This window comes from Sapajus apella, unplaced genomic scaffold, assembly GCF_009761245.1.
Source record: "Sapajus apella isolate SASKATOON/1434 unplaced genomic scaffold, GSC_monkey_1.0 scaffold15, whole genome shotgun sequence".
NCBI lineage: Eukaryota > Metazoa > Chordata > Mammalia > Primates > Cebidae > Sapajus > Sapajus apella.
The window spans coordinates 26,577,061-26,603,198 of NW_022436955.1; the positions used below are offsets into that span (position 1 = coordinate 26,577,061).

General features: G+C 41.8%; 1 protein-coding gene across 3 annotated transcripts in view; it reads left to right on the top strand.

The window, feature by feature from the left end:
* The window catches only part of CDH13 (cadherin 13), a 1,241,014-nt gene that overhangs the window by 628,286 nt on the left and 586,590 nt on the right, over positions 1–26,138 (top strand). For all 3 annotated transcript variants that reach the window (XM_032283885.1, XM_032283883.1, XM_032283884.1), the window contains exon 5: positions 24,221–24,373. In XM_032283885.1, the coding sequence (XP_032139776.1) occupies positions 24,221–24,373 (153 nt within the window). The remainder of the gene's footprint in view (positions 1–24,220; positions 24,374–26,138) is intronic.

Sequence of the window (26,138 nt, forward strand, 5' to 3'; positions counted from 1 at the left end):
CCCCCCCACCCTTCCCACCCCCTACTGTCCCTCCCCTAACCCCCCTCCCCAACTGCCCCCAGTGTGTGATGCTCCTCTCCCTGAGTCCACGTGTTCTCATTGTTCAACACCCACCTATGAGTGAAAACATGTGGTGTTTGATATTCTGTTCCTGTGTCAGTTTGCTGAGAATGATGGTTTCCAGATTCATCCAAGTCCCTACAAAGGACACGAACTCATTGGTTTTTTATGGCTGCATAGTATTCCATGGTGTATATGTGCCACATTTTCTTTGTCCAATCTATCATTGATGGGCATTTGGGTTGATTCCAGGTCTTTGCTATTGTACACATGGCTGCAGTGAACATACATGTGCATGTGTCTTTACAGTAGAATGATTTATAGTTCTTTGGGTACATACCCAGTAATGGGATTGCTGGTTCAAATGGAATTTCTATTTCTACATCCTTGAGAAATTACCACGCTGTCTTCCACAATGGTTGAACTAATTTACATTCCCCCCAACCGTGTAAGAGTGTTCCTATGTCTCCACATCCTATCCAGCATCTGTTGTCTCCAGATTTTTAAATGATCACCATTCTAACTGGCGTGAGATGGTATCTCAATGTGGTTTTGATTTGCAATTCTCTAATGACCAGTAATGATGAGCATTTTTTCATATGTTTCTTGGCCTCATAAATGTCTTCTTTTAAAAGTGTCTGTTCATATCCTTTGCCCACTTTTGAATGTGGTTGTTTTTTTCTTGTATATCTGTTTTAGTTCTTTGTAGATTCTGTATATTAGCCCTTTGTCAGATGGGTGGACTGCAAAATTTTTTTCCCATTCTGTTTGTTGCTGGTTCACTTTAATGATTTTTTTTTATTTGCTGTAAAGAAGCTATGAATTTTAATTAGATCCCATTAGTCTATCTTGGCTTTTGTTGCTGTTGCTTTTGGTGTTTTAGTCATGAAGTCCTTGCCTATGCCTATGTCCTGGATGATTTTGTCTGTGTTTTCTTCTAGTGTTTTTATGGTGTTAGGTTTTATGTTTAAATCTTTAATCCATCTTGAGTTAATTTTAGTGTAAGGTGACAGGAAGGGGTCCAGTTTCTGCTTTCTGCACATTCTAGCCAGTTTTCCCAACACGATTTATTAAACATGGAGTCCTTTCCCCATTGCTTATTTTTGTCAGGTTTGTCAAAGATCAGATAGTTCTAGATGTGTAGTATTACTTCTGAGGCCTCTGTTCTGTTCCATTTTTCTATGTTTCTGTTTTGGTACCAATACCATGCTGTTTTAATTACTGTAGCCTTGTAGTATAGTTTGAAGTCCGGAAGTGTGATGCCTCCAGCTTAGTTCTCTTTTCTTAGGATTGTCTTGGCTGTGCAGGCTCTCTTGTGACTCCATATGGAGTTTAAAGTGGTTTTTTCCAGTTTGGTGAAGAAAGTCATGGGTAGCTTGATGGGGATAGTGTTGAATCCATAAATTACTTTGGGCAGTATGGCCATTTTCACAATATTGATTCTTCCTAAACATGAGCATGGAATGTTTTTCCATCTGTTTGTGTCTTTTCTTATTTCGTTGAGCAATGGCTTGTAGCTCTCCTTGAAGAGATCCTTTACATCCTTTGTTAGTTGTATTCCTAGCAATTTTGTTCTCTTTGTAGCAATTGTGAATGGGAGTTCGCTCTTGATTTGGTTCTCTGTTTGTCGTTTATTGGTGTATAGGAATACTTGTGATTTCTGCACATTGATTTTGTATCCTGAGACTTTGCTGAAGTTGTTTATCAGTTTGAGAAGATTTTGGGCTCAGATGATGGGGTCTTCTAAATATACAGTCATGTCATCTGCTAATAGAGACAGTTTGACTTCCTCATTTCCTAATTGAATACACTTTATTACTCTTTCTTGCCTGATTGCTCTGGCTGAAACTTCCAATACTATATTGAATAGGAGTGGTGAGAGAGGGCATCATTGTCTAGTGCCTGATTTCAAACGGAATTCTTCCAGCTTTTGCCCATTCAGTATGATATTAGCTGTAGGTATGTCATATATAGCTTTTATCATTTTATGATATATTCTGTTGATACCTAGTTTATTGAGAGTTGTTAGCATGAAGGGCTGTTGAATTTTGTTGAAGGCCTTCTCTGCATCAATTGAGATAATCATGTGGTTTTTGTCTTTGGTTCCATTTATGTGGTGGATTACGTTTATGGAGTTGAGTATGTTGAACCAGCCTTGCATCCCCTGGATGAAGCCTACTTGATCGTGATGAATAAACTTTTTGATGTGCTGTTGTATTCGGTTTGCCAGTATTTTATTGAAGATTTATCCAGATTTTTTAATGATTGCCATTCTAACTGGCATGAGACAGTATCTCAATGTGATTTTGATTTGCATTTCTCTAATGACCAGTGATGATGAGGATTTTTTCATTCGTTTGTTGGCATCATAAATGTCTTCTTTTGAAAAGCGTCTGTTCTTATCCTTCACCCACTTTTGAATGGGTTTGTTCGTTTTTTTCTTGTAAATCTGCTTTAGTTCCTTGTAGATTCTGTATATTAGCCCTTTGTCAGATGGGTAGATTTAAAAATTTTTTTCTCATTCTGTTGGTTGCCAGTTCACTCCAATGATTGTTTCTTTTGCTGTGCAGAAACTCTTAAGTTTAACTAGATCTCATTTGTGTACTTTGCCTTTTGTTGCCATTGCTTATGGTGTTTTAGTCATGAAATTTTAAAGCTAACGGTAACATTTTTCATATAGGTACAAATAAAAGTTTGAGAATATTCAAATAGAAATAACTGTAAAATATTATGTCTCTTCACTGGAGTAACCCCTCTCCTGGGTGTCTATCCTAAGGAATAATGTAAAATGTGAATTATTTTTTCACAAGAAGATATTTTTTGTAGCTTTATTTGCATCAGTCACATTATTTATAATTAAAACAGTTAGGTGTCCATTATGATTGAAGTGGTTGTTAAATGATGATATGTCTGTCTTAAATACTGCATAGCTATACTTAAAAGGAGCTGCTAACGATAGAATAAAATGCTCATGATATGATATGTGTATTAGTCTGTTCTTGCAGTGCTATAAAGAAGTGCCTGAGGTGAGGTAATTTGTAAAGTAAAGAGGTTTAATTGACTCATGGTTCCACAGGCAGTACAGGAAGCATAGCAAGCAATTTCTGCTTCTGGGGTGGCCTCAGGGAGCTAGCTTCCAAGCATGGCAGAAGGCAAAGTGGGAGCAGGTGTCTTACATGACAGGAGCAGCACCAACAGAGAGAGGGGCAAGGTGCTACATACGTTTAAACAACCAGAACTCCTGAGAACTGTATCACAAGGATAGCACTAGGCGGTTGGTGTTAAACCACTCATGAGAAACCGCCCCCATCATCCCATCATTTCCCACCAGGCCCCTCCTCCAACATTGGGGATTACAATTCAACGTGAGATTTGGGCCGGTGCACAGATCCAAACCATATCAATATGTAAAGAATTACCCTAGCGACAGTCGTCAAGATGTTACTGGTTTTTTGTATTTTTTTTTTTATGCAGGAGGGGTGAGACACAGGGATCAATGGAATGGAATAGACAACCCAGAGATAGAACCACACAAATGTGCCCAACTGCATCTTAATAAAGGTGAGAAAGGAAGTCAGTGGAGGAAGGATAGATCCTTCAGCAAATGATGCTGGAGCAATTGGACATCCATGGGCAAAAAATGAACCTCAATCTAAACCTCATTCTTCATATAAAATTTAACTCAAAGTGGTCTGGGCACAATGGCTCATGCCTTAATCCCAGCACTTTGGAAGGCTGAGGGGGGCAGATCACCTGACGTCAGGAGTTCAAGATCAGCCTGGCCAACATGGTGAAACCCAGTCTCTACTAAAAGTATAAATATTAGCCAGGCTTGGTAGCAGGCACCTATAGTCCCAGCTACTCAGGAGGCTGAGGCAAGAGACTCGTTTGAATCTGGGAGGCAGAGACTGCAGTGAACTGAAATCACACCACTGCACTCCAGCCTGGGCAACAGAGTGAGACTCCAACTCAAAAAACAAAAACAAAAAACCAAAAAACGTTAACTCAAGGTGAATCACAGACATAAATGTAAATAAAAAACGATGGAACTTTAAGAAAAAACTAGGAGAAAATCTTAGGGATCCAAGGCTAGGCAGAGTTCTTAAACTTGACACAAACAGGTGTGAACCCTAAAAGGAAATTTGGATAAATTAGGCCTTATCAAAATTTGGAACTTTTGCTATGTGAAAAAATCCTGTTAAGAGAATAAAAAGACAAGCTACAGACTAGGAAAGAAAAGACTTACAAGCCACATATCTGAAAAAGGATTAGTATCTAGAATATAGAAAGAGCTGTCTAAACTCAATAGCAGAAACCCTAATCAACCAAATTAGGAAACTGACAAAAGTCATAAACAGAGATTTCAGCAAAGGGGATATGAAGATATTAAATAAGCACATGAACAGATGTTCAAACTCATTAGCCATGAGGGAAATGCAAATTAAACCACAACAGACTATGGGTGCACACCTATTGGAATAGTTAATTTATTTTAAAAAAAAAACAGCAACATCAAATGCTGGCAAAGATGTAGAGAAACTGGATCACTCAGACATTACTGGTAGAAATGTAAAGTGGCACAGCCAGTCAGGAAATGAGTTTGCCAGTTTCTTATAAAACTAGACATGCAATTACCATGGAACCCAGCAACTGCACTCCTAGGCATTTATCCCAGAAATAAAAACTTATGTTCACACAAAACCTGTACACAAATGTTCATAGCAGCTTGACTCGTATTTGCCAGAAACTGAAAACAACCCAGATGTCCTTCAACATATGAATGGTTAAACAAACTGGTTTATTCATATCATGAAATATGGCTCAGCAATAAAATGAATGAATTATCAATACACACAGCAACTTGGAAGAATCTCTGGGGAATTATTATGAATGAAAATGCTCATCCCAAAGGTTGCATACTATATGATTCCATTTATATGATATTTTCTTTAAAAATTTTTGTTTATTTTTAATGTTTGTGAGTACATAATAGGTATACATATACCTATTGGATACACATTGGATACAGACATGCATTGTGTAATAATCACATCATGGAAAAGAGGGTATCCATCCCCTCAAGTATTTATCCTTTGTGCTGCAAATAATGCAATTATTCTATTTTAGTTATTTTTAAATGTACAAGTGAATCATTATTGACTACAGTCACCCTATTCACCCTGTTATGCTATCAAATACTAGGTCTTATTCATTCTTTCTAATTTTTTGTATCCGTTAAACACCCCTTCATCTCCCCTCCCTGTCCCTACCTCACCACCCCCCAACTAAATGACAAAATATGGAAATGGAGAAAAGAGCAGTGGTGCCAGAATGTGTATCTGTGAGGGAAGAGGTGGTCTCTGCGAGAGAGGAAGATGTGGTTGTGAAATAACAACATGAAGGATCCCAGTGGGGATGGAACGGCCTTGTAGCTTAATGGTGGTAATGGATACACAAGCCAATATATAGATGAAACTGCAAAAAACTAAATGCAGACACATACACTCGCACACACATACACTCGCACACACATACACCGACACACGGATATATTCACACACACTCATGCACATACACATATATACACTCATATACCCACATACACATATATTCATATGCACTCATACATACATGCACACACATACACACACACAAACACATATTCACACACACACATTCACACACACATAGACATACACACATTCACATACACATACTCGTACACATACACTCATACACATAACACACACAATTATACATACACATACACACACATACATACACAGAAGAGTACTAGTAAAACTACAAATATGAATAAGATCTGTGGATTGAATAAATGTCAGTATTTTAATTGTGACATTGTACTACAGTTTAACATTGGGGAAACTGAGTAAAAGGATGTTTTTTGCAAATGCATGTGAGTCTACAATTATTTAAAACTTGATAAAAATCATTTAAATTATATTTATGCAGTAGTATGTATTTAAAAGACTAGCAAGCAGTTATCAAACTATTAGAATGGTTGTAATTATCCAGTGGGACATTGAGCTTCTTGGCTTTCTACCGTTTACTTTACTTTCTTTGCCAGGATTTTCCTAGTAAGCATGTGTAACTTTTGTGAAGAGGAAAAAAGCAGACCTGATTTAAAAAAAAAAGAAAAATTCTCATCACCAAGTACAACAATTTACAGTAATTTTTTAAGTATATTCTGAGATAGCCTCCTCATTATTTCTTATTCTTCTGTACTCCAGTTGTAACAATAAATCACACACACACACACACGCACACACACAAACACACACAATCATGAACAGCTCAAGAATAAATATGTTGAGACTAAGCATCCAAAGTTCCACACCAACCATATGCAGCTGAAGACATAATGAACTTTGGTTAGTGGACGGACCAGCTGGGAAGGCTGTAAAGTTGGATGCCTCGTTAGTGCTTTTCTATTTATTATTCATTTCAAGTCGAGAGAAGGTGCATCTTGATGAATAGTTCAAAAGGGTAAAGACTTAGACAAAGAAAATAATGAGAAAGGGACTATTTGGCAACATAGTTCATCCTCTCCATCCCACTCTGTGTCTTCTTTCCTTTGATGCACACATAATTTCAGGAACCAGAGCACAGGATTGATGGAAACGGAATAAATATATGTCTGTTGTATGGGAACAGGCTCAGAAGCCTATAAAAGATTCAGCTCCTGCTTTCCCTTAGGAGAGGTATCCAACCAGTATTAATATTTTAGAAATACTACAGGGTAGAAGAGGAGCCATTATTCATCACTAGCAACTCTGTGGTACTAAAATTAAATAATGGGTTTTTTTAAAGACAGAATTGTGAAAGTTGTGAAACTATAAAAAATATTCCTCTCTTGGGTATGTTGCATTTTTTGCTTTTATCTTTTCTTCTTCTCTTGAGAACATTTTGATTTACTTCTGTGATAGGCTTATAACCAGGGAACTTGGGAGAAAGGAAGAGGCTGGCTAGAAGAGGGGGGTTATGGCAGCTTACAAATGAGCCTGGGCACATTTACCTGCCTTCAAGTCAGAAGGTGCTGGAACTGGGCTTGGATTCATTTCCATTGTGTGCCACGGATATCTCATGCATGGGCCAAGGGACATGCCTTGTGACAGTTAGCACCCACAGTACCATGTGGGCTTAGGATCTGAGTGTGCTTGTCTGCTCACCAGGAACTTTGCAGAAAAGGTCTAGTCATCCTCTTCCTGAAGCCTGAAAACAGTTAGCCCTGCTCCTTGTGGACGTACGTGTCTAAGCTGTTAGAAACTTGATATCCAGGAGTTGTTATCTGACCAGGATCTGGAGTTCTGGATTGACCTGGATGGTTTTAGAATGTTCTATGCCTGTTTCTGCCCCTGAACTAGCTGTGTAACCCATTGGACAAATGACTTTACCTCTCTGGGTCTCCCTAACTGCATTTATGGAATTAAAAAAAAAGCCATAGCAACCACTAGGAAAAATGCACGCATTAGCACAGTACCTGGCATGCATGAGACCTCAGTGAATGCAGTTATTACCTAGGAGGTCACTTGAAAACATTTTTAAACACTCTTAATGATAAAATTACTCTCCATGACTGTTACATGTTGTTGTGTTTAAATGTACACTGATGAGTGTCATTAACATTTACTGAGTGCCTGCTACGTGCCAGCCACAGTACAATGTGCTTTATGGACCCAGTTCCCTTCTGTCCTCCCAAGGACCTCAGGAGTTCAGATCTATTATTCCCAATCAACAGAAGGGGGAAGTGAGGCTTAGAGGGATGAAAAGATTTGCCCAAGGTTAAAACCAAGGGCACATTAGAGCCAGCATAAAAACCGACCCAGAAATCATTTTCTAAACCATCACACCGCAGGGGCAGGAATGGTGGCTATTGCTCAGGACATAGAGAAATGGAAGCACAGGGAATAAAGACGAATCCTTGCCCCACCGATGGGGAGACAGTGGCGGGGCCAGATTTAAGCAGAGATCCCTGGACAGTGCCTCATTCCTTACCTGATTCACACAGCGCTGATCCACTTGTTCAGGACGGCCTCAAGCTTCAGACTCAGACTCAGAAGGGATCTCAGAGTCTGTCTGGTGTTGCTGGTCTCTGTAATGCTTCTGTTGGATGAGGGGGTGAGCCTGGGTGCCGGGTGGCAGCCTTGTCCATCACCAGATGAGCTTAGCACTGTCAGCCAAGCTCTTCAACCCCAGGAAGCTTGGCTTTTTGAGCTGAAATCTGTCCATTCTGTAACTTGCATCGATTGGCTTTTCTGAAACAGTTAAGACTAAACCAGTCTCCTTTTCTGCTGGTCTTAGGTGATACCCAAAATTCTACCTCCTGTTCCATGTTTCTAAGCTTCCAACCACTTACTGGGCTGTGCTGTGCTCATCTGACGTAGAACAGACCTCGTCGCTTTTCTCTCAAAAGTTTTCCTTCTTAGTCCCCTGTCTATACATAGCCTCTACCCATCGCTGTATCCCTATGGGTTAGAATTCACCACACAACAGGATCTCATTAGGAGTCATCACCTACAAGGCAGGTATTGGGCAGTTATGTTTACCCAGGGTCATTTTAAGGATATTAGTAACTGAAACTTGAGAGGAACCTAAAACCCACACATACCCCCGACCAAAGACTTGCATGTGTGGTGCATTTTCTGAAAAACTGTGCCAAAGACCTTATTGACTCACAGCTGCTACTATCTTCTCTTATTTGGGCTTCCCTTATGGAAACAAACAAACAAACAAACATATTTAGGTAGCCAGAGCTTCAGAGGAAGAAAGATATTCATCCAAGTCGATCTCATTGCATCCATGAGCCTGTTAATTTTCGGGACCAAAATTCTCTAGTCTTAAAAATGTGTGTGTGTGTGTGTGTGTGTGTGTGTGTTTTCTTGGGATAATTTAACTAGGAGAATCACTCAGAATTACTCTGTTGGAGGATACCAGAATATCCCTTGGAACTCAGGCCCAAGAAGTGGAGCTGGTCCTTACCAGAAGTTGGCAAGCCATTTTGAAACCAGGGTAGCTATGGCTGTTCATTGATTTATGTATTCATTTTCTTTTTTTTTCCTGACCATATGGTTTCTCATTTCAGCTTCTCTTAGCATAGTTTATTTATTTATTAAAAAATATTTGAGTTTCTACTATGGACCAAGCACTGTTCACAGCAGTGAACAAAATGAAAATCCCTGCTAGCACAGTTTATATTTAAACAGTAAATAGAGACTACAGATATAAATATGTCAGGTGCTGAGGGTTCTGTGAAGAAAAACAAGACAGGATGATGTTGAAAGGAAAGGTACTACTTTCTTTCAACAAGGTGGCCAGGGAAGCCCTCTGCCAAGTGATGAGTATAAATTGAGATTTCAGTAGCAACAACGTAATGAACCACAGGAGACCCATGCGATAAGGTCCTGGGGAATTCAAGCCATTTGCCAGACACCACTGGGAAAAGGGACTGGGATATTTCGGTGTCAGAGCAGAATTTGGGACCAAGGCTGAGGAATAAGTTTGAGTAATGTCAGAGAGGATTATTTACCAGCTGTACGATGGTGTTGCCGTGTTTGAGCCTGCAAGGGATTCATTTATGCAAGCATTTAGCACTTTCAGTTTTCCCTGTAGATTATTTTCTTTGCCAAGGTCTCTGCTAGTGGCCCCATAGTTTCTCCTGAAAATGGCAAACTCGACTTTGACGCTGATAAGACTTTTAGGGTCCTCAGTCTCTCCCTGTCTCAGTCCCAGGCTTCCCAAAGAAATGATCTGATTGGCCAGGTTGAGCTTTGGATAAGATGCTCTAGGTCTCAAAGGGAAACCCAGGGCTGACATCATGCTGGCCCCAAGTGTGGCACTTTTGGGGAAAATGGCTGCAAAACAGGATGAGGGGTTGTATGCAGACAGGGCAAAAGTTTATGCTGGAGACACAGGCAGGGATTCGGCTGTCAAAAGCTTTGCACGCATTCCTGAGGGGACCTGAATTTTTCTAAAATCAATGGGGTGAGGGGCCTTGGAAAGATTTTAATCAGGGCATGAACTAATTGGAGGAGATATTAGCGGCTTTTCAGAGTGAGAAACCTCAAAGCTGTCTACACATCCTTCCACCCAAGGCATATGCAAGGCAGAACACAATGTCAGGCTTTCGAATGAAATGATTGAAATTTTATTTATTTTTGACACCATTTATATTTCCAGGCATCAGTCTTCACATTAAAAAATTTGTCCTGAATTATAAGAATAATAAGAGTAAGTGTTAAAACTCTCAGTGAAAGGGCAGTCAACAGGCATGTCCAGCGAGAAAGTCTTCAGTTCACGTTGATTACTACCGAATTGGACCAGTGCCAGGCTCGTAATGCTGATTTTGTTACATTACTTTCTCTGCACTCTGGTTTAAATAAGGGCTTTAATACTTGGTTCAGGGAGATAAACATTGAGTACACATGGACATAAAGATAGGAAAAATAGACACTGGAGGCTCCAAAAGTGGGGAGGGATGGAGCAGGGCAAGGGCTGAAAACCTTCGTCTTGGGTACTAAGTTCACTCTCTGTGTCACGGCATCACTAGATTCCCAAACCTCAGAATCATGCAATACAGTTTTGTAACAAACCAGCCATGTACTCCGTGAATCTAAAATAACATAGTAAAATAAGATTTTAAAATAAAAAATAAAGCACAATCTATATAGTCATAGAAAGAAATTTGGTTAAACCTTTCTCTGGGAACCGTCATGGTCTGAAATGATGGAAGGAAGAATTGAACAACTCCAGAGAAGTGAAGTTTGGCAAGTTAGCAAGAGAGTAAGCATGGATAATTTCAACAGTGTCAGAGGGCATGATTAATTTATTGTCCTTTTAGGTGGCAGAATGCACATGGAACCCTTCAAATTACACCATTATTATGACAAAGCTCAGGGGATGTGAGAAGTTATAGATGTTCCTGCCAAGAGTCTGATGTACAGAGGAAATGGGCAACCCACTGGTTACACATAAATCTGGAAATCGAGACTTTGAAGTCCCTCATCCTGGCTCTGCCACTGACATGGGCCTGAGATGAATGTTCCTGGCCAGTGTTAATGGAGTGCCCATGTCACAGGGAGTTCAGACTTGGGGCTCTTGCATCAGTGCCAGGCTCAGTGCCTTGGTGGGCCTACTGGGGTGGGTGCTCCTACCCAACTCAGGGCATGCTCTTCCATTGGCCCTATGAAGTATGGTCAAGGTCATGGGCTCTGGGGAATTTGGTTCAAATCCAAAATCTTTTTTAACAGATAAAAATATTTTATAAACATTAATTTAATCTCCAAATGACTCTATGAAATACATAGCACTGTTATTCCATTTTACAGATGAGGAAGAAGACAGGGAGACTAGGTATCTTGTCTGTGATCTCAGAGCTAGTTAATTTCCAAATCCAACATTCAAGCCAGGGCTGTCTATGTCCAGAGTCAACATGGTTAACTAACATGCATGTGATTTTTAAAATGCAAATACTTAATTATCATCATTATCATAATATTCTTCATTCAGCCATTCCTGTACTTGTTAGATACTGAATGATCCCTTTACCTTCATGTTTCATTTCCCAAACGAAACAATAAAATTACATTATCATCTGTGCCTACTCACATCCAACCTTCTGTTTGTAAAGTTTGTATTTTATGGAAGAACTTCTCCATAATCTTTATCTGGTGGACTTTGGCAAGGTTTGTGGGACTCAGTTTCCTCCTCTGTAAAATGGAGATTATTATCAATACCTGCCTCATAGAATTATGGTAAGGATTAAATGAACAGATGCCTGTAAAATGCTAAGAAGAACATGTGGCACAGAGTCAGCGCTCAATCAATGGCAGCAGCTGTCATTGTCATCGTCATCATCGTAAACTATGGAGCCTGTTTATGTACCTAAGCATTTCCTGTGTCACAGGTCATTCACTCACCATGAGCCTTTCCATTATTTTCTGTTTTCCTGGAGACAGGAGTGAGGCTCAGAGAGGCTACAGGGCTTTCTGTAAGTCTACATTGTCTGTCAGCGCTGAACTGGGATGCAGATGTGTTTTTATCTGTCTCTAAATCCTGTTCTGACAAACACTGTGTGTATTAATCAGGATAGGTTAGGCTTTGGTGACAAGAAACCCCAAATTTCAGTTGATCTAAGAAACAATAGCTTGATTAAGCTCCACGCCCACAGACAGGTGGGGACTGTGTCCTCATTGTCACTGTCCTTACTTTGGGACTCAGATCTATGGAGTTACTACAATTTGGAGCATTCTAGTCACCATGAGGAAGGAAAAGAGAATGTATCTAGGTACACCAAGAGTTCATAATGGTTTTGCCCAGAATTAACGGAAGTGACACATATCACTTTCACTTATACTCCACCAGCTAAAACAAGTCCCATGACCACATCTAGGTCCAAATAGTCAAGGAAGCTCATTCTTATGTGTCCAGAAGGAGAGGAGCCCACATGGGCTGGGGCAGCCTCATTGATTACTCTCTGACACCATAAACCTGATTTGTGAATAGAAGAGAAGGGAGGTACAGGACATCTAAGGTTTTCACCGGAGATTCCAGGAGCCATCTTGATTTGCAGCAGAACAACCAAAGGCAAAGCCAAGGAGAGTGTTTCCAAGGGACTCTGTGACCAGGAGAGTGAAACACACAGCATGCAATAAGAAATCAAAAATTCAGAAGAGACACTTACAAATACCCAGTTATTCACTGGGACATTAAGGAATGTGAAATTATGGAACTGATTGGCACTTAGCAGGCGTTGAGCCCAGCAAATAAAATGTAATGACTAAATGACCCAAAGATGACTCCTCCTCCTTCAATCTGCTGTGGCATCTTTCAGCACATCTCCCATGTTATATAAAATAAGGCTCATAGAGGTTATTGAACTGCTATCCCTTGAGGACCATGAGTGCTCTGGAAGTCAGAAATGATCAATAAATATTCTGAGTGGAAGAAAAGAAGGTGAGGGGCAATAATATGTTACGAGAAATGGTGCTCAAGAAGGAAAACATCTGGCCGCATGCGGCCGCTCATGGCTGTAATCCCAGAATGTTGGCAGGCTGACGCGGGCGGATCACGATGTCAGGAGATCGAGACCATCCTGGCCAACATGGAGAAACCCCATCTCTACTAAAAATACACAAATTAGCCAGGTGTGGTCGTGGGTGCCTATAATCCCAGGTACTTGGGAGGCTGAGGCAGGAGACTTGCTTGAACCCAGGAGGCAGAGACTGCAGTGAGCCGAGATTATGCCACTGCACTCCAGCGTAGCAACAGAGTGAGACTCTGTCTCAAATAAATAAATAAATAAAATAAGAAAAACATCTTGTTGAAAGTCATAAGAGGGAAACTGACCATGAGTCTGAGCAAATATCATTGCAGGTTTGGGATATCTTATAAACAGGCATAGACTGAACTCCTTCAGTGAGAACAGTTTCGTGCTGGTGACATATTTCAATACGGGGATGGCTGGTGTGCTTTGTAAAGGACAGGCATGAAAGGGTAACTCCTACATGCCCTATGGGACCTCTGAGGAAATTTACCACAACCATGGGAAGAGGACTTTTGACAGCCTGTCCCTTCTCTCCCTGTCTGCCACACACAAGTGGTGACTGCCCACGAAGCCCTCTGGCCACGATTTATCTGACAGTCTTAGCATTCGCCGAAGACTTCCCTCTGCACCATCTCATGTTATCTTTCTCTTCATCTCACGAAGGTTCATGTGCAGCTTCTCATACCATGTCTCACGTCCCCAGGCCATGAGCCCCATGAGGGGCTGGTTGTGAGATCCAGTGCACAGCTCCTCTGGTGACATCCATGACATGCAACAATAACGGATCCATGAGGAGCTGTGCACTGGATCTCATACCCGGCCCCGAGCTCAGCATGCCCGGCGTTCTCACATGGACCCAACAGTCTTGTCCTTTCAGGAAGATGTCAGATACATTCATTCACTGGATGACAAATGTTTGAGCAATCACTTTGTGCCAGGAACTGGGTTTGGCTCTGTGGGACACCGGCGAATACAATCAGACATGGCCACTGATCATAGAAGCTTATAGTCTAATCAGAGAGACTGCCCCTAGACCACGAGGGTTACATAACATCTCAAAAGTTATGTTGTGAAGGAGAGCTAGAGAGTTTCAAAAGTATATACTGGAGGAATTTGACTTTGGGGGATCCATGATTTGTTCCAGTCAGGAGACCAAGGACATTGACAAGAGTCATATTCTTCACAGAGCCTCCTGGTGCCTGCAGTTCACGAAGGAGCCTTGATATTCTGTGTGCACCCAAACCATAGTAGGTTAAACAAATAAACAAACACATTCAGGGAGGACTGAATAAAGCTACTTGGGCTCAGATTAAAATAGTTCAGAATGTGACAGATCGGGAAAGCAACATGTAAGCAAGGACAATGAGAGTCTGAAGAGTTGAATCAGTTCATAGTAGAAAAGGTAGATAAATATGGAACCATGTGGCCAGAGGAGAATACTAAAGTTTTTGTTGTTTGTTTCATTTTGTTTTGTTTTTTTTGAGACGGAGTCTCACTCTGTCACCAGGCTGGAGTGCACTGGCATGATCTTGGCTCACTGCAACCCCCGCCTCCTGGGTTCAAGCAATTCTGCCTCAGCCTCCCAACTAGCTGGGACTACAGGCCACCTGCCCAGCTAATTTTTATATTTTTAGTAGCAATGGGGTTTCTATGTTTGCCAGGATGGTCTCAGTGTCTTGACCTTGTGATTCGCCCGCCTTGGCCTCCCAAAGTGCTGGGAACATAGGCGTGAGCCAATGCACCTGGCCCACTAATTTTTTTAAATTGTGGTAAAATGTACATAGCAGTGGCATTAAGTACATTCACATTGTTGCACAACCATCATCTCTATCCATCTCCAGAACATTTTATTCTTCCTTACCTTAAACTCTATACCCATTAAGTACTAACTCCCCATTCTCTGCTTCTGGAATCCTCTGTTCCACTTTCTGTCTCTATTAATGTTATAACTCTAGCTGCCTCATGTAAGTGGAATCAGACAATATCTGTCCTGTAACTGGCTTATTTTATTTAGCATAATGTCTTCAAAGTTAATTTATGTTGTAGCAGGTATCAACATCTCCTTCCTTTTAAAGGGTAAATACGATTTCATTATATTTACACACATAGACTAGACTCAAATATATACACATATGTACACATATACCTATACGCACATTTTTTTTTTAGATGGAGTCTCACTCTATTGCCAGGCTGGAATGCAATGGCATGATCTCAGCTCATTGTAATTTCTCCCTCCCAGGTTCAAGTGATTCTCCTGCCTCGGCCTCCTGAATAGCTAATTTTTGTATTTTTAGTAAAGACAGGGCTTTATCATTTTGGCCAGGATGGTCTCAACCTCTTGACCTCATGATCCATCTGCCTCAGCCTCCCAAAGTGTTGGGATTACAGGCGTGAGCCCCTGCACCTGGCCACACACATTTTTTGATCCATTCATCTGTTGATGGACACATTCATATATGACCAATTGGAAAGAAAGAAAACCCCTGCAGATACTTAGAAATTAACAAATACTCTCCAAAAAAAAAAAAAAAAAAGAAAGAAAGCCTGCAGCCCAGAGAAGATAGCCAAACGAAAAGGGCAAACTATCAGAAAATAAAGCAGAAAAACAAACAAAAAAAACCGCAATGAAGACTGACTTCTAAAGAACTCAGTTTAAATTAGACTTAAGCCTAATCTTAAGTGTCTGCTGCAAAAGAAGGAAAACTGAACTGGCACAGTGACCACTAAAACATGAAGGATCTGGAGGGGTAGATTCAGTTATTCCCTCATCTCGTGTTGCTCGCGTTTTATTTTTCTTCCCAAATGCTCCATCTTGCCCTTAACCCTAGCACCTTCCATGGGTGATGGCAACTCCATTTGACATTGGTCAAGGACACAGCCAGCCCTAGCTGGCGTGAGCACCGCTGACTGATAAGCTGGCTGTGGCACTACCATCCTTCTGAGTGGATTGCCAGGACTTTGGCTTCTCGTTTCTCCACCAGGATATGGGGACTCTTGGCCATGGGCTTTCCTTAGTTCCCTTGCTAATTTATGACCTAGAGGTTGAATGTGGTTGAGCAGCAGCAGGGTGAGAGAAAAGCCTGGTACTCCACCTGCCTAGACTGCTGAATGGCTGTGTCTTCAAGTTCAAAGTCTTGTCAAGGACCAACACACAGCTGAGGATTAATTAATGCTTACAGATCACCTTACAGAACCACTGTAATGATAAACACGAATGCCTCTGAATAACTATGAGTAAAGGCAACAGTGATTTTTGTTTTTTTCCTATTTAACATAGAGTAGAAAACATCTTCTAAATTAGCATATGCATCAAACTCCAGTAATTCCTCTTACATGTTTTAAAAAGTTGTTTGTTTCCTCCTGTGTAAGTAATATAAGTTCGTTTTATAAAACTGAAAATATTGTAAGCGTGAAGAATAAAAGTCACACCTACCTTCACCCTCTAAAGACGAATGCTGTTCACATGTGATTTGTTTCCTTTGGTAACTAGGAAGGAAGGTCTAATTATTTCCTAGTTTTGCATCCTTGTGATAATAATGCACATATATAGTGTTCATCCTTTGAAAATGTGTCTCCTGATTTTCTGCATAGAGGAAAACTAGGCGCATCAATTTGGTTGGATGTGACAGGGAAGGGGTACTAGAATATTTATCTACAAGCTGCCTTGCCTCACAAGCACAGTGTTTGCTGGGAGGGTCTCCATTTAAAGGGACCCTTGCAAATTATAAGCATGGGGAGGGTATTCAGTCCTTTTTCTGCTCCTAGGCATTACCACTGCCTGGAAAGTTCACTGTGGGGATGTTCTGCTGAAACCCTATCAATTCCAGTGGGGGTGGCACAAGGTTCAAGATGCCAAAGAAGAGACCTAGAGCCAGCAGTGAGACGAGGGGTTTGACTGGGTGCTTCCACACACGGGGGAGAGGGTCCATTGGCGGTAGGCTGACAGGAGAACCACAGCCACTTGTTAAACGCATGCAGCTTATGTAGCATCTTCTATTAGTACCCTTTCCCAACATCCTTCACCTGGGAACTTTCATACAACCCATAAGTCAGGGCCTGGATCCGCTGTCCGTGTTCCATGGGCCAGGCCAGGAGCTCAGATGTTCCTCATAGACAAGGGACTAGTCTCTGGATTGGCCACTCCCAGATTCTGTAGCTTGGAACAGTCATCCAGGTGCACCTGCTATACAGAGCCATTCTCAGGATCTGTGTACTTTATTGCTATCAGGTGCATTTACCATAGAGGGGAACTGTAAAAAGAGAAATGAAAAAAGCTCTGAAAATGTGTCTCCAGGTAAAATGGCTGCATTTTCCAAAGAAAAACAAAAAAAGAGGTTTGTGTGACAGACTTTATTTTTCTTGTTGATTTGTGAGTTTATGAAGCATTTTACAATCGAATAAAAACAGGCAAATAACGTAGTTCTTCACTCAAAGTGTTAATCAAGTGTCTTTTATGTTCCAAGCCCCAGAAATGTGAAGACAATAAGAAAGAAACAGCGTGAGGGACAGTTACCACCATCCACAAAGGGGCAAGCTGTTCCCCTTGCTTCAACAGAACTTGCAGGCGTGGAGGGTTAGAGCTCAGGTGGACGAGGTTAAATCTGCATGGAGCGGGCAGGAGAAAGGGTCAGGGGAAGCTTCAGTGGGTAAGTCATCTCTGGCGCCAGGTCTGGGAAGATGAGGGCATTCCCAGCAGACTAGGTGGGGATGACTCTCCAGCTAAAGAAAGGTACAACTCAGAGGGCTGTGGCTTATGCTGTGTGTGGCTTAGGATTGGAGAAGCAGGTGAAGATCTATCAAAGGAAAGTTCTGGGATTTTACCCTGAGGCAGTAGGGAGCCATTGCAAGTTTTTCTGGGTTTTTTGGTTGGTTGGTTTGTTTCGAGATGGAGTCTCACTCTATCATCCAGGCTGGAGTGCAGTGGCATGATCTTGGCTCACTACAACCTCCAGCTTCTCGGTTCAAGCAATTCTCCTGCCTCAGCCTCCCAAGTAACTGGGACTACAGACATGGGTTAAGACACCCAGCTAATTTTTGTGTGTTTAATAGAGACAGGATTTCACCATTTTGGCCAGGCTGGTCTTGAACTCCTGACCTCCGGTGATCCACCCGCGTCAGCCTCCCAAAGTGCTGGGATTATGGGCATGAGCCACCATGCCAGGCCCATTGCAAGTTTTAATATGGGTATTTCCCCAGTCAGATGTGAGTTTGCATTTTAGAATGACCATTATGTTTGCAATTAGGACAGAAAATGGGATAAGAGAGAAATCAGAAACATGAAGGCCAGGGAGGCGACTAAGTAATATCATTTACTTATTCATTATGCAAATGTTTATTTAAAAGCCTACCACATACTGCATACTGTCCTAGGCCCTGAGGACAGAACAGGCAAAAGTAGCTACTTGAGATTTGAGTTAAGGAGCTGAGGATAGAGGTTGGCAGAGGGGAGGAGGAGGGGGACTAGCTCTTACAGTGACTGTGACATGTGGAACTTGGTGACTGTGTCATTTTGATTCATCAGATTTATTTTGTATACAAGGAAAAAAGAGTAACTGATTAAAGTGCAATTCAAGAAAGTGTGAACCTACAGGGAAGTACCAGAATATACGATGAAAAGCTGCACTCACACATGGCAGTGAGGGGTCCTGGATTGGATTTTGGATTAAAAAAGGATATTTGAGGTTGGATGCGGTGGCTCACGCCTGTAATACCTGCACTTTGGGAGGCCGAGGCGGGTGGATAACTAGGTCAGGAGTTGGAGATCACCCTGGGTGAAAACCCATCTCTACTAAAAATATAAAAAATTAGCCGAGTGTGGTGGCATGCACCTGTAGTCCCAGCTATTCAAGAGGCTGAGGCAGGAGAATCACTTGAACCTGGAAGGCAGAGGTTGCAGTGAGCCCAGATTGCACCACTGTACTCCAATCCCGGGCAAAAGAGCAAGACTCCATCTCAAAAAAAGGATACCAGAAAAACTGATGAAATCTGAATCCATAAAATCTGGAGTCTTGTTAATAGTCAAATATCAGTGTTAATATAACAGTTATGACCAACGTCATAACTTTTTTTTTGTAAGTTATGTAAGATTTTTTTTTTTATGTAAGATGTCAACATTAGGGGAAATTGGATGAAAGGTTTCATGGGAACTCTGTACTATCTTTGTAACAGTTCTGTAAATCTAAAATTTACCCCCGAAGTTTATAAGTGAATACACACACACACACACCTCAGCCACATTGAGTAGAAATATAAGATTGTATAATATTTCATATATAATGACCTTGTTTATGTGAAACCATTCAAAGCTGCTATAGAGTCCATGAGTTACTATGTATGTAAATACCTTAAAAACACATACAACGTGGAATCATTCATTACAACTGAGAATAGAGGTAGGCATGGGACTTTTCAGGGGAACAGAAGGGAATATTGGCTTTGTGTATATTGTGTCACATCTGTAAAAAGTATACAGTGAGAATGCCCTTGAAATCCGATCAGGGAGTCACTACCTGCTCCAGGCCTCAGTAACCTGCCCCTGCCAAGATGCAGAAGACACTGGTCCAAGCTGTGCGATGCCACCCCCACGGCCAGCCAGGCAGCCTCTTTACCCAGGTATGTGGCAGGACGCCTGCGTGCTATTTACATGCCCTCCAGAGTGTTGTCACCAGGGGCTCGAGTTCTTTCTCATCCTTAGCTATTTTTTTTCATTTCAACTCAGAGGACAAGAAAAAAAAATCCCATTGTGAAAAGAGGTGTTGAATGACAAAGAATAATAGGAAAGCCTCGCTAATTGTGAAGCCTGCTACGGAGTATATAATGGGCCTTAACAGCTGCTGCAACTCGGGCAGGGTTTGCTTTCACCAGCGGAGTGCACTGGATTTCTTATATTTCATCACATTAAACAACAACAAAGGGGCTGCTGGCTCAGCTGCTGCAGCTGTAGAGTTTCCAGGAGTTTAGCACAGTGTAATAAAGGTGGTCTGCAAACATACTTGGTTTGCATGGGATGGTTTTGAAGCATGGCTGAGTGTATCCTTGGGTCACAGTCATTGCATACCTCCCATTCCCCAGCTTATGAGGTTGGAATATCTTGGGGTCCCTGTGAAAAGGCAGCTAGGCACCAAGAAGCCAGAAACGTGGTGGGTAATTTGGGGGGCTTTAGCTTCCTCCTGGATTGAAACTGAGCCAAGACACCTACTCTTCCCCTGAAGAGTGAGTATCCACACTCCACTTTCATGGTTTCCTCTCCAAGGTTCCTCCAAGCCGTGGAGTGCCTATGACACACGTAGAGATATTGGTCTAGTGCCTTTAAGAGAAACCAACTCTGCTTTCTGAGGTCTTAGAAACAGGTTTTTAAAAGAGTTCCTGTTAGTGTTATATGTTTAAAATAGGTCTCAGAAGAAGGTGGCAAACAGACGCAGCCTATTTTTAGCAGAGGGCTCCAAACAGTAGCGGTGGAAACCAGCATCAGTGATACTGAACAGGATGGTGCTGAAATCTGCCCAATGCAGTTGTCTTCAAACTTGGTTATGCATCATAATCACCTGGGGAGGGGAACTGTTAAAGCTCAGATTGCCAGCAATTCTCCCCCTACCCTGATTTCTGATTCCAGAGGCTTGGGTGACGCCAGGAAATTTGCATTTTTAGTGAGTTCCCAGTGATGCTGATACTGTTCCAGTGAATCACATCTTGAGACCAGTTATTCTAGAGAAAGCAGGGTCCCTACTGGAAGGGACGCCCCTCACTTCCCTGTGTTGGTGGTCCCATAGGGCCTGTCAGTCTGGGAACACCATCTTTGGCTGTGGATGCACCTTCAAAGTGGACACAGCTCTGGGGAGCAGGAGTCAGATTCAGCAGCCACATGCTTAACAACACAAAAAGTTGGAGAGACAGAGAAGAGAGCCAGATGTGTGGCGCGCTAAGCAGGGGTCCTCACAACGGGCGATGGCTTCTTTCCTAAGGAATAAGTCATTTCAATTCATCAGCGAGTGCCAACTCTGCTAGGTCCTCCTCTAAGACCTTGTTTCTGTACCATCAAGTAGCTCAAGCTCTCTGAGAAGGAAAGAAAATGATTGACATCCACCCTTGCCAGCAGAAGGGAAAGTTGCCATGGGATTATTTCTGGGTCTAGAATGCAGCTTTCTGTGCTGAGTGGCAGGTAGAGAAATGGGAAGGTGGTGGTGGTGTTTGGTCCCAAGAGGCGCATTCCCCCACCCCCTCCTTGTTTCTTCCAGAAGGTCTGGATGCTGTGTTCCCAACTTCTTCTGAGCGGAGAAGGGTCAAGAAAAGATAATAAAGAGCCCAGAAGGCTTCTGCTGGCAGGTGCTCACCATCTGGGCCTGTGTCTGGCTGATGTACAGGTCAGAGAAACCCCTTCTTGGGAAGCACGATTGCCTCATAGCTCTGGTGGAATTCCCATGTTAGTTTCTCATGAGAATGCATCCTGCATTAGTAAGTTCTTCAGAAAGGACCTGCTCATCTCAGGTGTGCTTAGGAGAACAAGAGGAAGAAGGAGTTTCAGTTCACCTTTGGGCAGAGGTGGTGAATAAGGCAAAGAGGGGTGAAACAATAATGATGGAAGTGACAGAGAAGAGCCGATTGTGCTTGGTGACCCCTTCCCACACGGGGAACTGTTTCCAGAGCACTGCTTTTCTGGGAGGTCTGTGAATTTTGTTATTAAAAAGGAAACCTAGGCTGGGCATGATGGCTCACACTTGTAATCCCAGCACTCTGGGAGGCTGAGGCGGATGGATCTCCTGAGGTCAGGAGTTTGAGACCAGAGTGGCCAACATGGGGAAACCCCATCTTTACTCAAAATATAAAAGTGAGGTGTGCTGGCACATACCTGCAATTCCAGCTACTCAGGAGGCTGAGACAGGAGAGTCACTTCAACCTGGGAGATTGAGGTTGCAGTGAGCCAAAATTATGTCACTGCACTCCAGCCTGGGTGACAGAGTGAGATTCCGTCTCAAAAAATAAAAATAAAAAAGGAAACCACCTATTCCCTCAGAAAAGGACAGAGATACCAGTCTTACCCATTAACAACAGTGTAATTTTGTTGTGAGGATTACTATTAATATTGGAATTATTGGCTATGATTAACTGAGCCCCGTCTGTGTGCCAGGACATGTACTTTATAGGTGCCATCTCATTAAAGCCTCAGCAGTTCTGGGAAGTAAGTGGTACACTTTGAAGATGAGATGATAGACCATGTTCATGGTCACACAGCGGATCACTGGGAAAGCTGGGATTGCAACATACATCTGTCTAATCAGTGGAGTTCATTCTCGCTAGTTGCCGGGCACTGGGATCCAGTGGTTAGCCCAGTAAGCTGTGGCTCTTGATCTCATGGGGCTTCCAGGCAGCTGGTAGGGGGTCAGCGGAAAAATACCAGTTGGATTAAATCAAGTCAAGCAGTGACTGAAAATTATTTTCATCAGAAGGTATCACATACCTTATTTTTAATCTTCCTTTATATCCAGTTTTCAGTTACTCTTAAAAATACAAACAGATGTAACTGGCATTTAGTCAACACTCAATGTATTTTTATAAATAATTTTTTTAATCTAGGAAAAAAACTGTAATGCCATATGGAGCTATGCCTTGCTTGCAGTGATCGTGCCGGACGAACCCTGACATGAATTTCATGCTGCCTTAGGCACCAGTGACACCTGATGTCAGGCCTCGGAATTGCAGGCTTGCCTCATAGTGGGGGATTCATTTACACTAGGATAAGGCGGGTTTCCTGTCCTAGCCATCTAACCCTCCAGGCGCTGTTGAGTATGTTTCAATAGGGGCCTGCTCATTTGTAATTTGGTGAGAGCTGGATCTGTATCAGCTTTCATATATGTGTGTGTGTGTGTATATATGTATATATATGTGTATATATATATACATATGTGTATACATGTGTATATATGTGTGTGTGTACATATATATATATATTGTGTTTTAGGTTTTGGGGTACATGTGAAGAACATGCAAGATTGTTGCATAGGTACATGCATGGCAATGTGGTTTGCTGCCTTCCTCCCCTTCACTTATATCTGGCATTTCTGTCCTGAAAGGCTATTGTGTTCATGACCTTTAAATTGCTTTGTTATAATCAAATATTAACCTTTGAAGGTTCTGATGATAAAGTGACATACTTTATCATCAGATAAAGTATGTTAGGGGTCAAAGTATGGATGACCTTTTTATGAGGATGTGCAACTAAAGAGAATTCTTACTGGTATAAGTGGATTCTAAGATGAATACTTTCAAGTATTCATCTTAGAATGAATGTATATCTGTATATAATATAGATACATATACATTTAATATCTATTAAACCCCTATATATTACATACATAAAATATATAAATATATATAATGTATAAATATATAATATATAAATATATAATAAAAAGGTAATATATAAACCCCTATATATTAAATATATACATATATAAAATATATAAATATATATATAAGCTATATATTTAATATATAGAATTTTAATATATATTGTTCTGGGATTATATACATATTATATATATATAAGCCCCCTACATAGATGTGTGTGTGTGTGTGTGTGTGTGTGTGTGTGTACATATATGTATGAACCTTTCCTGATGAAACAAAGTGCTTCCTCTGCCCCATGCTCAGTACCTAGTAGAATTGACAGGGCAGGTGACACTGTGGATTATTGGATATATGTAAATACATAGAATTTGGATTAATGCCCAGCACATTGTTTCCATTACCCCGTTTGTTTTGCTTGCAGATAATTTTTTTTAATGTTTTATAGAGTTAAAACTAATATAAATGTCCAATTTTGACTGAACTGGCATGATTGTCCTCCTTGATCCGTCGCTATATGTCACCCAAGTGCTCATAAGCTTCCTCACTGATAGCTGCAAAGATGCTGGTATTAGGATGAAAGGTGTTAGACGATGATGCTATTTCTGGCGGTTACTTTAGTCAAATCTGGGTTCATCAGGTACCTTTGTGCTAGCACCTGTGATTAGTGAATTGGTCGCAGAAGTATGTTTTCAATGTGCTTTCTGTGTGTTTTGCAGACAGTTTTAAATGTCGCTCTGTTTCTCTGACCAGGTAGTTGATAGTGACAGGCCAGAAAGGTCCAAGTTCCGGCTCACTGGAAAGGGAGTGGATCAAGAGCCTAAAGGAATTTTCAGAATCAACGAGAACACAGGGAGCGTCTCTGTGACACGGACCTTGGACAGAGAAGTAATCGCTATTTATCAAGTGAGTACCCCTCCCATGCCCACCCTCGGTGTAGAAATGTGGCTTTCAAAGATTGTTTTCTTCCCACTGAGCTCATTATTTCTGTGCCTCATCAAACCACGGACTGCATGGCTTTAGGGTGTTTCTGTGGGAGCTGAAGTGGATGGAGTTGAACCCTGACAATGTAACAGTGAGGGGTCTCTACCTCATCAACAGAGCCCTCCAGGCCTGCATCAGATTTTGGGTACCAGAGACCATGAAGGGAGACCCTGGGGACATCTCAGAGGATGTCAGAACCCTTAGGGCAACATATGGCTTCCCAGAGACCAGCTTGATCTGGAGCTGGAAGAGGTATAAACCCCAAGACCTGATATAATTAGCAAGGCACAGTTCGTAGGGTAGAAACAATTGCTAAATACTCAGCAATAAGGAGTAGCTAAATGATGGCAGATTTTGCAAGGCAGTTTTCTATAGCCATTTAAAATGCTTTTGAAGAAGTTGTAGTTATATGGGAAAGACTGAAGATATTTAATGAAAACAACATACAGACACTTATGACATCCTCATTTCCAGTGGAGTATTTGCGCATATCATGACGTGTATATGTTTAAGAAAACTGATAAAGGAAAATGGTTACGTTAATGGTTGTATTTGGAAGTGATTGATTTCTTTGGTTTTCTTACCTGTTTACATGCATTATTGTGAGTTTGCAGTGAGAAGAGACTATAAGGGCGTTGGAGGCACAAAGTGCTGGGCACACAGAGCTGCGGCATGATGGGAGGTGGAGCAGTCCCCACCCTCCAGCAGAACCCTTGCTGGGCAATGTGCTCAAAGGTCTGGGGTCCTGGGAGGATGCAGGTGCCTTCCAGGCTTCCATCTAAGAAGCCTTGCCAAAGGCTTTTCTGAGCATCTGCTGGGAGGGAAATCACCTGCCAGTGAGAACTGAAAAGTGAGCCATGTGTCCCAGCTTATACCCGAGGGGGAATCAGGAAGTGGTATAAATTGAATGTTGGTGCCCTCAGAAATACTCAGTTCCCACTGGCCTTGACAGTAACCAGAGGTGACCTGGCAGCTGTTGGTGTCCAGCTGCTGTAAGAACAACCAGCACCAGGCCATGGGTAGCTGCCCTCTTCTCTTCCCATGCCCGTCATGGGAGTCTCTAAGAAAGTTCAGGTACAAGGAACTAAGGAAAGATACAATAAATCTCATAACTTCTTAGAAGAGTGATCAAGAGCTCTGGGGCCTGATATGATTTAGGGCTGTGACCCCAACCCCAGTCTCATCTTGAATTGTTACTCCGACAATTCCCACTTGTTGTGGGAGGGACCCAGTGGGAGGTAATTGAATCACGGGGGTGGGTCTTTCCCCTGCTGTTCTCGTGATAGTGAATAAGTCTCTCAATATCGGATGGTTTTACAAATGGGAGTTCCCCTGCACATGCTCTCTTTCCCACCATGTAAGAAGTGCCTTTGTTCTTCCTTCATCTTTTACCATGATTGTGAGACCTCCCCAGTCATGTGGAACTGTGAGTTCATTGAACTTCTGTCCTTTATAAATGACCCAGTCCCGGTATATCTTTATTAGCAGCACGAAAACAGACTAATAGAGGATCTGAGATCTGCCATTCAGGTCTCAACGCTGCTGCATACTGAACTGTGGGAACTTGAGCAACCCTCTTACCCTGCCTGATGTTGGGATTCTTGTGTATAAAGAGTGAATAGAGCTGACACTTCTAGGGATTATAAAAAGTGAAATTACTAATTTTTGCCAACTAGCAATCGCTAAA